General features: G+C 39.6%; 1 protein-coding gene across 5 annotated transcripts in view; it reads right to left on the bottom strand.

The window, feature by feature from the left end:
• LOC117414940 (transcription factor ETV6-like) overlaps positions 1 to 15,090 on the bottom strand; it is a 42,481-nt gene that overhangs the window by 12,889 nt on the left and 14,502 nt on the right. For all 5 annotated transcript variants that reach the window (XR_009329148.1, XM_059026857.1, XM_034024798.3 and 2 more), the window contains 2 exons: positions 2,517 to 2,681; positions 466 to 600 (listed from right to left, as the gene is read on the bottom strand). Coding sequence is in view for 4 of the 5 variants with exons in the window: in XM_059026857.1 (XP_058882840.1) it covers positions 466 to 600; positions 2,517 to 2,681 (300 nt within the window). In the remaining variant the exon portion in view is untranslated. The remainder of the gene's footprint in view (positions 1 to 465; positions 601 to 2,516; positions 2,682 to 15,090) is intronic.

Raw genomic sequence — 15,090 nt, 5'->3', positions numbered from 1 at the left:
GCAGTTGAGTAACAGCCCAATAACTCACAAAAAACAAACGCCCCCAAAACTACAAAATGTCAAGTCTCTGGAGTCTAATAATAAGTAACGCACTAGGTCACTTATATCATCCTGTGAGCTTTAACCCAGAGCAGCATTTTCCTACTTTGGCTGAGCAGAACAAACCTGTCCCATTATGAGACGATAACCCAGTCAAGTGATCTCACTTCCTGCCAGAACTCAATTTTCCAATAAAAAAGTTCCATAAACAAATGAATACAGGGTGTACTTTTACTGCTACAAAATTCAGATTTTCCTACTAAAAAACAGCATCAAGTTATTGGCAGACTAAAGAATATTCTATGTGCCAGATTAAGTTTTTAATTACAGCTCGACTCTGTGGGCTCTCTTTCCAGGGCAATGGTGAGGTTCCACCCATTACAGCAATATGACTCTCTACCAGTAGAGGGAGCTAGTCGCTCTTACCTTCCAGCTGGTGGTGCTGCAGAGTTACCTCTTGTGGAGGCTGCAGGGAGTTTCCTAGGAAGCAGTTGGACGGGAGCAGGGTGTTTCTGTTCCTCTGCTTCAGGATGTGCTGGAGAAGCTCGTAGAGGACATCCCCTGGATCACGACAGAGAAAGACAGGACAAGTAAGAAGCACGCTCCGCATCTATAAAATCACATGCATCTATTCTGTATTATATGAAATCTCTCTGCCATTGGGAATCCAGATCCTGCTACAACATGGTACAGTTTCCATAAATACAGGTGATACCCGTCTCCTCACTATTACAAAAACCTTGACTTCATCTCACATTTAATCCACTTGACTTTCATCTCCCTGTACACTCCATGTGCCCAGTAGTTATTGCTCAATATTGATTTTGATTAAATAACAGGGATGGCAAGAAGACTCCTATTGCATCACAGTTTCACCCATTCCACATTTTACTATGAGCTTGATTAGCCATAGTGTATAGGTCACAAGCTCAGGTGTGCCTTTTAAAACTCATAGTAAACCATGAATGGATGACATCGCTATGCAATAGGAGTCTTACTTCCATCTCTGATTAAATATGTACTGGAAAACCTTGAGGTTCTTTGTTCGTAGCCCAGCCCACATCTTTTATTACTGTTCACTTTTATTTTGGTCTCATGGTAGTTGGGTATTTAACAATAGCAATCAGACAGCGTGATAACTGATTTGTAGTAGTACCACTATATACAAGATGCATCTCCCTGGTGAGTCAAATCACAATTGGCCAGACAGCAGATCTGACAGACTGCAATACAGGGCTGGTAGCAGGTGCTCAGTTGGCAGATGTTTCCTGCCCCCAGAGGCACGCATATCATTGAGGAACAGACACTTATTCCTCAAGAAAAACAGTTTTGTCACATGCTGTGTGGTGGAACAACTTGAAAATGCATCCCATTATTCTGGACACACCCAGACCAACTTCCCTTTCGAACAGTCTTGCCACATGAGAAGATATTTTTGGCCCTCACTCTAAAGGATTGGCCACTCTGGGGCTGGATTTAACCCTATTTTAAAGGTTGTGCCGTGTCTAATAGAATCCCAGACACAAAACTGAACTAATCTTTTAGGACTTGGTAAGAATTTTCATAAACTATATTTTATTTCAAATAAAACCATTGATGTCCAACTTCTAAACTGTGAACCTGGCTCTGTTTCTATCTATCTATCTTTTTTTTTTTTTAACAAGACTAGCACTCGCGTCCTCCGAAACGAGTGCCGTCATCCGTCCGCTTTTTTTCACTCTGCAAGCCCGCTGTGCAGCCATCTCCAGAACTTGCAGTGTTGGAGGACCACACAGTTCTGAACTGCGTACAGGCTGGCCTGCCACAGGGGTCGCTGGTGTGCGGTGAGCCAAGGACTCCCCAGCCGACCTAACCCCTACCCCGTCCTTTACAGGAGGCGCCACTCAGGAGTCCTCACTCTGTTTCTATCGTACAATTGCTTCTTACTTAGTCGTTTTACTGATTAAAAACAATTCTGAAACATCACAGGTATCTTAACTACTGTATTCTTCTTGTTGTTTAGATTCCCTCTGTAGATCAGTTTCATTCATCAGATTCTGGTGACTGTTTACCCCCTCAAACATGTCTTCTCTGCAAGTGCAGCTGGTACACCAGAGTGTAACCATTAACCTGTCCCCCCTGCCTCCAGTGGGGTGCAGTAAGTGTTCTTTTTTTTTTACTTAGGTAATTGTGTTGCAGGGGGGGACAGGCTAATGGTAACACTCTGGTGTACCAGCTGTATTAAATAAGACATGTTTCAGAGCTGTATTGAGGCCACTGGGGTAAACTTAGTCACCAGGATGCATTGAATGAAACAGAAAATGCTACGCATCAGTAATCAGCGTACAATGCAGTTGAGTGTGCATGTCTGTGTCTTTTATGAGAGAATTCCACCAGTATGCGACTGCACGTACTGCAAAGCAGACTATTCAGTTCGTATGGATTTCATATTCTAATTGGGAGTTTAAATGTCGTGCCGTGGTCCTGCCAGCGCTTACCGGAATGAGGGCACCGGTAACGGAAGTCTTCCTTGGTGAGGAGCAGGAGAGCTTTGCCGTTCATTTCGAAGGTGTTGCTGTCGATGGGGTGTAGGGAGAATTCCTTCTCAGCCCATTGCAGCCACTGTGCCACATCCTCCCGCCTCCAGTATAGCGGCTGCAAGCCTGTGGAGGAGAGATGGAGCCCACAGTCAAAACACACCAGCCAGGGAGGGAGGAGGAGAGGACCCCCAGACAACCAGGGCCCACACACGGTTTCATCCAGGTTTGCACATACTCTCGTTACCATATGTTGTACTTCCTAGAGAAATAAAACACTGCTGTGGTCAATTTACTGAAGAGGATGACTCTCAACTCCTCGCGAGTGGATTAACTACAGTACTCCACTAATGTTGAGAATGCATTTGTGTTTAACTTTGTATATAGCTTTCTTTTTCAAATCATGATATCCAGCTGTAAAATCATCCCTGTGCACTCTATAGAGCTCTCAAACACTGCTACACTTACCGGAGTTCAGCTGGCACACCAGAGTGTAACCAATAACCTGCCCCCCTACAACACCTGGATGCAAAAAATGCCCCATTTGCTGTTCTTTCTTACTCCTGTAATTGTGTTGCAGGGGGACAGGTTAATGGTTACACTCTGGTGTACCAGCTGTAGTCAGATTGAAGACATTTCTGAGAGCCGTTTGTATTTGAGTTGCGAACCTTTAATGTAAAATACTTTAGTAAGAGGATAAAACAAATGTGGTGTTTCTTAAATCCACTGAGGCAGAGTGTGGCACCACCGGCATTATGACGTGTCTGTTTATGATCCAGCTCATACCAATCCTTTTAAAAGCACACTTGCTGATTCGGTCCCTCGTTTATCAGTAGAGGGGAGATGCAGAAGGCATTGCAGACTGAGACTCTGTATTGCTACTGTCTGGATGCAAAGTGATATTTAAGAAATGGTTGGATTGCATAGGGCTGCAAGGAAGAAGCTGTCCTATCACAAGCGAAACCCAAGCAATGCTGATAAAGAGCTCCCCGTTTTGAACCACTCTTCTATTAGAAAACTGACAGCCATCGATTAGGACCCCATTAACGCAATACAATGAGCAGTCACTCGGTCTATTGCAAATAACTGCATTTTCCGTCTTCCATCAGTTCTGTATACTCTCGGAATTTGCATTGTATATTTGCATGTTTTATTATCCCATCATTTTTTTTTTAAACCACATTTAATAAAGTCACCAGTAGATTTGATATCTTTGAGGCTCAGAAAACCTGAGGAAGGTTAAGATCTGTTTAATGAGACCTGGATAAAAATGAACACTGTTTATTACTATCCGTTAATATGTACAGTCGAGTCTCTTATGGTAGAAGACTGCCTTTGTGAGTAAGCAAGAGGACTGTGAAGCAAGGCTGAGCGAAAGGAGAAGGCGCTTCTCGCTTTGAAGCTTCTCTATTCCCTTCCCTGCACTATAAACCACTGCAGTCTGGCAACTGTTTTGCAATAACAACAAAGTCAGGACGGGAATCCCCTGCTCTTAATGGGAGTGTGAAGCAGTTCCTTTAATTGTAGCGACTCCAGCCAGCTTGGAAGAAAACAAACATCCAAAACTACAGTGACTGCACAGGAGAAAGCTCAGGCAAACTCAGGGTACTGGAACAGCTGATCCTAACGTTGGAACAACGTTCTTATATTTCAGAACACAGTGGAAACACAAGAAAGTAACATACGTACCCCAAGAGGTTCTCCAAATATTATTATTATTATTATTTATTAGCAGATGCTAATAAATAACAATTGTTAAAAGATATCACATTATACATTATTTCACATTATACATTATACAGATAACACATTATTTATTTATTTTTTTATATAATTACCCATTTATACAGGGGTTTTTACTGGAGCAATCTAGGTAAAGTACCTTGCTCAAGGGTACTGCAGCAGTGTCCCCCATCCTGGGATTGAACCCCCAACCCTCCGGTTAAGAGTCCAGAGCCCTAACCACTACTCCACATTGCTGCCCTGTGGAGGAAATATATGGAGGAACCCATGTACCGACGCCTACCTCCACTACAATCCCAGTCGAAAGGGATTTTACCCCCAGCGGGGTAGAAGAGGAATGGAAATAAGACACCCACTGCACAGAAGTTTGGTCCAGTCCTGGTTTTACTATGAATTTGACACACCTGAGCTTGTTACCTATACACTGGGGTTAATCAAGCTTATAGTAAAACCTTGAATGGATGAAACTGCTCTGTAATAGGAGTCTGATTTCCATGCCTGTATAATAAGGAAAAGTATATTTTTCTTGTTCATTTCATCCAGCATGAAGTTTGCAGCAATTTTTTGTATAAGGAAAAACAGAACCATCAACAACAACAAAAAAAGCTAAGATGCATGTCAAATGTTAAATGAATTAACTTATTTGAACTTATATAAGCTTGTGTGCATTTTATTTTTTTAGAAAATACAAACCCTTATCCAATGAGAAACCGAATTTACATTTATTTTTTCCCTCCCAGAGAAATCAATGGGCCTGTCTTCTTTCTTCAGCTTGGCTGATGGGAGCCTCTCTTTATTTTTGACTCTGCCTGTTGCACTTAGATAAATCGAGGGCCGGAAAAGAATCTTTAAAAACAGAAGCGCTGACGTCACTGAATGAGTTGTCAGCTGAACAAAGCGCTCCCTCGCGCAGCAGTGTTCCTGCGTTGACTCAGTTATGAGTCAGGTGTGCAGCTTGAAAACAGCACCACAGTGACAGTCAGCTCGAATGTGGTCTCGCCGCAGCGCTGCGCTTTCTGTTATCTTCCCCACAGGGGACCTGCCTGACAAGAAGTCTCCCCAGAAAGTCCGTCACAGGAAATTTCCTGTGGGGAACAGCACTCTCGATATGAGTGTGATCAGAGTTCCTCTTCAGAAGAGACAAAAACAAAACCAGCATCTGAGTGGAGCTGCTGCTGACGAACCTGGAAGTCAGCATAGGGGAAAATGAACTAGAAACTGCATTCCTCCATTAACCTTTTTTATTAAACCTGTTCTATTAAACAAAATAAATCTCAACATAAAAAGCATTACAAAAAATGAACCCGACGATTTTTTTTTCTTCTAACGAGGTGATCATTAATTTATTAGAACGAATGTCAATGCATTGTTTTATCAAATTGAGCAAGAAAAAACAGAACCAGAATTAATAAATAGCTCACCTAGTTTTTGAGAACTAGTGTCATTTTTTTAGGAACAAAATTAAACAAGCATGTCAAAACAGTCTTGCACAGAAAACCTGAGTCGTCAAACAAGCGCTTCTCTTAATGTGTGTACAGTGTTCAGTATGACAAACGTACTACAATGTCCTGTGCAAGTTTCATCACATGCGGGTCGCTAGATACACGTAAAACTTGGAAGACCTATGTTCAGACATGTGACCTATGAACAGCAGTTCCCGCAACAAGACTGGATTACAAGCACACGTTCATAATAACCAATATTAGACCGATTACTAAAGGAATGGTTACTAAATTTCAACATTGTTTTAACCATCATTGCGAATTCACAATGTATTAAATGGGTGTTGTGATTCATGCTGTAACACACGGTCGGCTACAAGAAGCCGTTTAATACAAGCAAACAGAGCTCTCTTTGTTTAGTTTTTGGGAACCCCTGATGCATACAAGTGCTGGGAACTGTAACAAAGTTCAACGCTCTGAACTAAAAACAGCTCCGTCCTTTCTGTCTTCCAATAACAATGCATGTTCCACAAAAATATTCAGTCAGGGGGACCCGTTGTAGACTAATCGGATAAAAACGAAACCTGTGTTCAGTTTTCTGTTGCAGTTTGATAAGGTTTCATCACAACCAGGCAGACGGTTCTGTAAGGAAACAATATTATTTCTGGATTTGTGTCTGAAGGAGCACACGCAATAAGGATTTAAGCAGAATTTAACATGTTTCCTGTATTGACCCCAATAATAAAAGTTACACACATATTGCTTAAACATTATCAAGGGACACAATAACGAAGCATCTAGTTAGAGTTATAAACCAAAATGGAAGCAGCATGGGTATGGGATGGTCAGTCAGCAGAAGAAGACTCAGGTGAGCGTTTCCAAGTCAGTCTCTACAACGCTTTGCATGCAAAGCTTAGCTGCTGGCTTATCTCTGTGTGTCACCGAAATTGCGTCTTGACAACTCTTACCTGCACCAGGTCTGGTGAGGTCAGTTCAGTTCCTTTTACTGCCTCTTTCCCAGGCAATCAAACAAGCATTCTCCCCCCGATAGCAGCAACACAGCTGTATCTCAATCACAGTTTTTTTTTGTACTTACAATCTTTTAATTAACTCTTTCCTTCCAGTTCTACAGATATATAGACACACAAGGGGCCGGTTTTTCAAAACTTTGATAATTGGATTTCCGCGTTTGATCTGGATTACATTGTGCAATTGGGTTTTTCAAAACATCAAAATGCGACCGGGATGACTGTGATCAGGATTTCGTTTTGGTAATCCGATCGCACTTTTAATCAGAATTTAAAGAGGAGATCAGGATTACTTTGATCCAAAATACCAGGATAATTGTGATCCTACTGCAGCGGTGGATTTAGCTTTTAAATGATCATAGAACATCGATATTTTGTTTGAAATGTCATAGCAAACACACGCTATCTGTCAAAATCGAATGTTATAATATCATATTTACATATTTATTTAAGTTTTGTATATATGCCAGAAAAAAGGAAAACACGTATTTAGTGGTATAGCTTTAATTAAAAAAAAAAAAAAAAGCATACGGTCTGAGATGGTGGACTCCCGACCGACGATGAAGACGATGATAATGTCTAAAAACACATATACTTTTTTCAAAAGTTGTATTTTTATTCAATTTAGATTTAATTAATTAATTAATTTCTGTTAAGTAGGCATAAATAAAATAATTGTTTGCATGCATTATAATATGTGCACTAACATTAAAAGGGATTTGTGTGATTTAAAAATAATAATATAAAACATCATAAATAAAGTTGTGTATTAATCATTATTACCACAATCTTATTTCTTTTGTTAAATTAGGCTATATCATAAATCATGGCCTCTTAAAACAACAACAACAACAATACACTATTAAGAACTAGCCCACTTCAAAAAACTAGATTTCACAATCGTGATTCTTTGTTATCTGCATAAATGTAATCCAGCAGTGACATTTTCTGAAAAACCGGATCAAAATGATCCAGATAAAAGTAATCTCGATCACAAAATATAGGATTACAAAATCCGGATCAGTTACCCAGATTAAAAATTTTGAAAAACCGGCCCCAGGGGAGTATGTGTTTTTTTTTGTTAATGTCTTATGTAGTTATCCAGTGACAGTTTAAAAGGGTTTTTACAGACATAAAGCCCTTCCCATAATGCTCTCTGCCCAGCAGATTTGTATGAATGGTAGCCAACCTTGCCACAGTGCACCCCTCAACAGGAAGTTCCACAAAGTCTTCCTTAGCACGGAATTTCCCGTGGCCAAACAGACCGTTGGCATTGCCTTATCAGCCTGCCACAGCAAGCTGCATTCGTTTGAGAGCATGAGCAGAAGGCACATCAGACAAGCATGACAGCTGAGGACTGGCTTCTATCAATACACTGTATCTATGCTTAGCGTATAGAGTATATTCTACATTCATGTTGATCTATACAGTATGAACAATAACCCGTTCTTCAGAAGCTTCCTGTACACTGTTGTTATCTGCAGCGTTCCTCAAAGCTTTTTAGATACAGATAAACTTGCCGTTTTGACTGAGAAAGGGTAAATTATCAGTGAGAAACCTTCGGCCATGCATTAACCCTTTTAATACAGACGTGCTCAAATTTGTTGGTACCCTTACAGCTCATTGAAATAATGCTTCATTCCTCCTGAAAAGTGATGAAATTAAAAGCTATTTTATCATGTATACTTGCATGCCTTTGGTATGTCATAGAATAAAGCAAAGAAGCTGTGAAAAGAGATGAATTATTGCTTATTCTACAAAGATATTCTAAAATGGCCTGGACACATTTGTTGGTACCCCTTAGAAAAGATAATAAAGAATTGGATTATAGTGATATTTCAAACTAATTAGTTTCTTTAATTAGTATCACCCATGTCTCCAATCTTGTAATCAGTCATTCAGCCTATTTAAATGGAGAAAAGTAGTCACTGTGCTGTTTGGTATCATTGTGTGCACCACACTGAACATGGACCAGAGAAAGCAAAGGAGAGAGTTGTCTGAGGAGATCAGGAAGAAAATAATAGACCATCTCCAAGCAGCTTGATGTTCCTGTGACAACAGTTGCAAATATTAAGAAGTTTAAGGTCCATGGAACTGTAGCCAACCTCCCTGGGCGTGGCCGCAAGAGGAAAATCGACCCCAGAGTGAAAAGAAGGATAGTGCGAATGGTAGAAAAAGAACCAAAGATAACTGCCAAAGAGATATAAGCTGAACTCCAAGGTGAAGGTACATCAGTTTCTGATCGCACCATCCGTCGCTTTTTGAGCGAAAGTGGGCTCCATGGAAGAAGACCCAGGAGGACTCCACTTTTGAAAGAAAAACATAAAAAAGCCAGACTGGAATTTGCTAAAATGCATATTGACAAGCCACAATCCTTCTGGGAGAATGTCCTTTGGACAGATGAGTCAAAACTGGAGCTTTTTGGCAAGTCACATCAGCTCTATGTTCACAGACGAAAAAATGAAGCTTTCAAAGAAAAGAACACCATACCTACAGTGAAACATGGAGGAGGCTCGGTTATGTTTTGGGGCTGCTTTGCTGCACCTGGCACAGGGTGCCTTGCATCTGTGCAGGGCACAATGAAATCTCAAGACTATCAAGGCATTCTGGAGCGAAACGTACTGCCCAGTGTCAGAAAGCTCTGTCTCAGTCGCAGGTCATGGGTCCTCCAACAGGATAATGACCCAAAACACACAGCTAAAAGCACCCAAGAATGGATAAGAACAAAACATTGGACAATTCTAAAGTGGCCTTCTATGAGTCCTGATCTGAATCCTATCGAACATCTATGGAAAGAGCTGAAACTTGCAGTCTGGAGAAGGCACCCATCAAACCTGAGACAGCTGGAGAAGTTTGCTCAGGAAGAGTGGGCCAAACTACCTGTTAACAGGTGCAGAAGTCTCATTGAGAGCTACAGAAAACGTTTGATTGCAGTGATTGCCTCTAAAGGTTGTGCAACAAAATATTAGGTTAGGGGTCCCATCATTTTTGTCCATGCCATTTTCATTTGTTTTATTATTTACAATATTATGTTGAATAAAAAATCAAAAGCAAAGTCTGATTTCTATTAAGTATGGAATAAACAATGGTGGATGCCAATTACTTTTATCAGTTTCAAGTTATTTCAGAGAAAATTGTGCATTCTTAATTTTTTGTGGAGGGGTACCAACAAATTTTAGCACGTCTGTATATTTTTGTTGCATAATACAAATTTGAAACAATATTCCAACACAAGTATCTCAACAATTTTACAATTTACTTAAAATTTAAACAAGACATTTATTGTGGCTCTGCCTCTGATTCTGAATTATCCTCTGATATTATATATATATATATATATATATATATATATATATATATATATATATATATATATATATATATATATATATATTGTGAGATGGCAGGGAGGGGGTTAAAACCTCTCTGCTGGAAAAACATGTGCGGAAGGCACACTTTTGTTTTGTTTAATTGTTTAATTGTTTTTGTTAATTGTTTTATTAATCATTACCTGCACCTGGCTACTATTGAAAATTAGAGCCAGGTGCAGGGTTTAAAAAGAGAGCAGTCAGTCTGCTCTGGGTGGCTGCTGAAGAGGGCAGGAGCCCGACTGTGCTGGTGTGTGGGTACAGCTGTAATTAAAAGAAAAAGGTAGAGTGAAGCCTTTGTTTTGTGTGTGCTGTTTTGTTTTGTTTTTGTACAGGTAAACAGCTTAGCTGTCCTGTTTTAGTTTAGGTTCCTGTTTTGTTTTAGTTATTGCTCAAAGAGAGCTAGGTGTTTGTTTTGTTTATTTTTGTTTTTGTGTTCATTAAAAATAGCGCAACCGCGCTTTCAAAAATCCATTTGCGTGTGTTGGGTCAGTGTTTTTAAAGGGGCAACGAACCGCGGTGAGGGTGATTCTTTTACAATATATATATATATATATGTAGCACTTTTATGAAGTGTATATTTACCTTAATGAAGCCTGTCTGAGATCCTATCATCAATGCAGCCCTGTCACTTGTTATCATAGATATAGACTGCATGCTTAACTGGTGGCCTGCATATACTTGCTTTATTCTACTGTATAAAACACTGGCGTCTGCACTGCCTTCAATTACAACCATCTTTAGGGCTACTCATTTTTCCATTCTTGGGAATACCAAATTCTTCAAAAATTCCAATTCCATTTTTCCCCCCACTTTTTATCAACATATTAATAACTAAATATGGCATCTGACAATATAATGTTAAAATATGTAAAGGAATCGATATTCTTTTATTTATTTTTTAATTAGACTCTTGTTGCTGTAATAATAAGTAAAGCACCTGAAGACGCTTCAAACCTGTCAAAAACATCATGGCTCATTGCTGGCACGAAAACCTAAGAATTATATTATAACAGTTCAGAAAACAAACATGTCCAGCACTGTTGTGAGAATCACAGCCAGATTAAAGGGCGTGGAGGCCTTACACTAACCCTTATTTTGGTGGTCCTATGCATATTTCTGTGAATGGTGTTATTGGCATATTGGTTAACCGGCCCTGCGTTTGGGACAGAGAACGCGAGCGCAGCGGGGAGCGGAGCGAGCCAATTGTATATGGAACAGAGTAGTTGCTGAAGCAGAGCACTGAGCACGGGTTTATTTTTCTTAAATACTTGTTCGGCCATGGAGTTTGCACAAAAAAAAAAAAAAAAAAAAAACGAGGTGATAAATACACGTGTTCGTGGGTTGCTTTGAGCTCCCTATGAGATATTCAGATACAAACAAGCCCAGCATAAAGTTAATTTGATACGAATTGTATGCACAGTTTGAAATAGGTAAGTGCACCATACACGACATCGTAGGAACCTGTTCATTGATGATATTTCCGAACTTTTTTTCAGCACCAATCAATGAGGAAACATCTTCGAATTGAAGTAGATTATCTGAACACTATGTAGGCTTTTCTCTTTGCTGAGGCTTGTTAAACTGTGTATGCCTTTATTGCCTTGTACCATACAACAGAAATCACATGAGCGTGATAATAATTAAATCTCACTGTTGGTAATGATCATTTTAATTAACATTCAAACATCCGTGGGAACATAGAACACAAGTTTTTTATTTTTTTCCAAACCTGTTTGTAGATTCCTTCTAAGGACCAGCAGTAGCATTGCATTCAATAGAACAAAACAATGTAGTTCAACAAAAAAAGGGAATAACCTTCACGTCCTTTACTTCTTTTGGGGTTTTTTTGTAGTGAGAGAAACAAACACTATGGATTTAAACTATTCTTGCCGTCTGCAGACATCCACATCGGAATTTCCTGCAGCCTCCCGCATTGTACACGTTTATCTTTACACAACTTTGTTTCTAAAATTCCAACCAGCAAATGAAAAAGGAAAATTGGCATACTGTGCACATTTGAGACAGGACAGGTTTTTAAATTGGCCCTAAAACTGAAATGAATGAATATGTAAATTGAGTCTGACTCATACATTTTATCCTGCAGACTGATGCCTCTGATGTAGTAGGACCAGGGACGGATCTCTCCCAAGAGGTACAGGGCATGGGGCATTTGCTATTGTACATTACTAGCAGGAAGCTGCTTGCATGAGACTCAGAGACCAGGTATGCTGTAATCAAGAAAGAAATACCTAGCCTTCAGAAAAGAACAAAATTAACCAAAAGCAAGCTTCTGTGCGCCTCTCTTCCTGTGTGTGTGTGCGTGAGTAATCCTATGTACAGTACTCCACAAATTAAGTTTGGCGTTTTACTGACATTATAATAATAACCAGGATAAAATATGAAACACTGATAAAGGTGCTGCTCTAATTTAAGTAGTGCCTCTTTTAATGTCAATGCATAATTAATCCTCCCAATTGTTTCTTTGCTAATTCTAGGAGGCTGTGTGGTCCAGTGGTTAAAGAAAAGGGCTTGTAACCAGAAGGTCCCCGGTTCAAATCCCGGTTCAGCCACTGACTCATTGTGTGACCCTGAGCAAGCCACTTAACCTCCTTGTGCTCCGTCTTTCGGGTGAGACGTAGTTGTAAGTGACTCTGCAGCTGATGCATAGTTCACACACCTGAGTCTCTGTAAGTTGCCTTGGATAAAGGCGTCTGCTTAATAAACAAATAATAATAATTCTTTGTGAAGCAAACAGTATGTAGTGCAGTGACACAGTAAAGCGATCAGGAAGGTATAGCTAGAAAAAATAAAACATAAATAAAAATCCCAATCCAAAACAGCTTTGAGCTGATTTCTTCATCATTAGAAAATATAATTTAAGAAACGGTGATGGTTTAATAATTCTAATTATAGCTTTATTAAAAAGACAGGTAGCGTGGAAAGAAATAAACTAAACTAAAATGAAATACAAAAGCCCTGCTTAAGTGCTGTAACTTAGTTCTTAGTTTTTCAGCATAGCAGAATGCAGTGCTTTGCCATTGTTGCCGTCTTGCGCTTTCTTATTCTCTACGTGTTTACGACTGGCATTATGATATATAATGGTATCAACTCGTGCACGATCAAGCGAATTACAGCAAAACTAAAAATAGCATCCGCCGCATCTTCTTTAATTACTCTATACATCAATGTGGATTTTAGACTAATATTCTGATTACATGTTTACCACTTTCAAAACTTTTGAGATGATGATATTTCTGAAATGGTCGTTTTTTAAAAAGTAAATAAAACAAAAACTGTAAAAGTGAGTACTGGGATTTTCATTTATGTTTACCAGAGTATTTATACTTCTAAATAATGCAGAAAGACTGTGCTTCACTGATTAGTATTCAATTATACGACAAGTTCAAAACTGCAGCACCGAGCAGCACTCTCCATCGAGGCAGAATCGCCAGACGCCTGCTTCGCACACCCTGTACTGTACTCGATTCACTGGCACATTTTTACAGAGGGAAATCAGAGCATCAGCTGCAAGACAGACACGAATATGCTTAATGCTTTGCAAGAAAGCTCTAAAAATGATAAGTTTACCTTGAGAGGCTGGAGTCTCGATTGAGGTTGATATTTATGATAATAACTTGTGAAAGTTAGTAAACTGAGTGCGAACGTTGTTGCCAGTTATTGCAAAAAATGTGTGCATTCACCTAGAGGGAACGCTGCTCATCAGTCAAACAAAACCCACTTTTATTATATTTCTGTTTGGTATCCTGAGCTATAAGATAACTGAACAGGCAACCTCATAACCTCATAGGCCAGAACTCAGGGGGGGAATGTAAACAAACTGCACAGCCAACGGGTTATGGTTTCTGAGAAAGTTTGGAACAATGTGGAAATATTGAAGTATAAAATGAATAACATACCATACAAGCCTATTGCTACACTTGTTTTCTAATACTGTGGCACCACATTTAGGGGAAGAGTCTTGATCTTCTCATTATTCAAGCATTATTAATAAAGTCCAGAGCTCCAGAGTAAATGCCGATACCTGTATTCCCAGTTGATTTATGATCACCATGATGTGAGATCAAAAAATGATAAATACAGTCAAATACAGTAATATGTATAAAATATAAAGTGGACAGCACGGGGCACAGCAAAGGTAACGTAGTGTGTTTCTTATAATCTTTGCAGGGTGCTCCGTTCTGTGACACTTTCATTCGTTGGCAGAGGGCAAGATTCTGCCAGATATCAGAGTGGAGCACTGGTACACCAGAGTGTAACAATCAACCTGTCCCCCCTGCAACACTCCCCTGCCTCCAGGGGTTACAAATGATATCCGCAATAGGGGTGCAACGATTTATTGTGTACTGATGAATAGTGATACTTCTTTACATGATACATGGGGTCATAATAGAGGTTTGTCTCGTTTGTATCGTACTACAAGACCAAACGCACAACACAGCTCACTTCAGTTCACCAAATGAATACATACTCTTTAAATGATCTTACAAGTAGCCCATCAAGACCATCACATGTATTATGATAAATATCCTACAGCTACTAGCACATCGTAGCGTGACATTAGGGTACCAATACAGCCGTAATCAGTAAGAAACACTGCAGTACATAGAACATCCAGTGGGGGCAGTGTTGCAGGGGGACGGGTTAATGGCTACACTGGTGTACCAGCTGAACTTAGAGAGAAGACATGTTTGAGAGGCCCTTTTAAATCAACGGGATTACAAACAACAACAACATGTTATTTTAGTGACTCTCAATCTCGCAGCAAAATAACTGCCATTCAAATTCATCAACAACCTTCTCCCTGAAGTTTTTTTTTTTTTTTTGTTACAGTCACAGACAGAACTAAACTACAGCAAATTCCTTAACATTTTTTTTTTTTGTTAAAGATTCAAGTAGTATACAGACTCCATTTAGATTAACTGATAACACT

This window comes from Acipenser ruthenus, chromosome 7 (assembly GCF_902713425.1).
Source record: "Acipenser ruthenus chromosome 7, fAciRut3.2 maternal haplotype, whole genome shotgun sequence".
In the NCBI taxonomy this organism is placed as follows: Eukaryota; Metazoa; Chordata; class Actinopteri; order Acipenseriformes; family Acipenseridae; genus Acipenser; species Acipenser ruthenus.
Note: the sequence above shows the minus strand (reverse complement) of the source record. Positions and strands in the feature narration are given on the sequence as shown.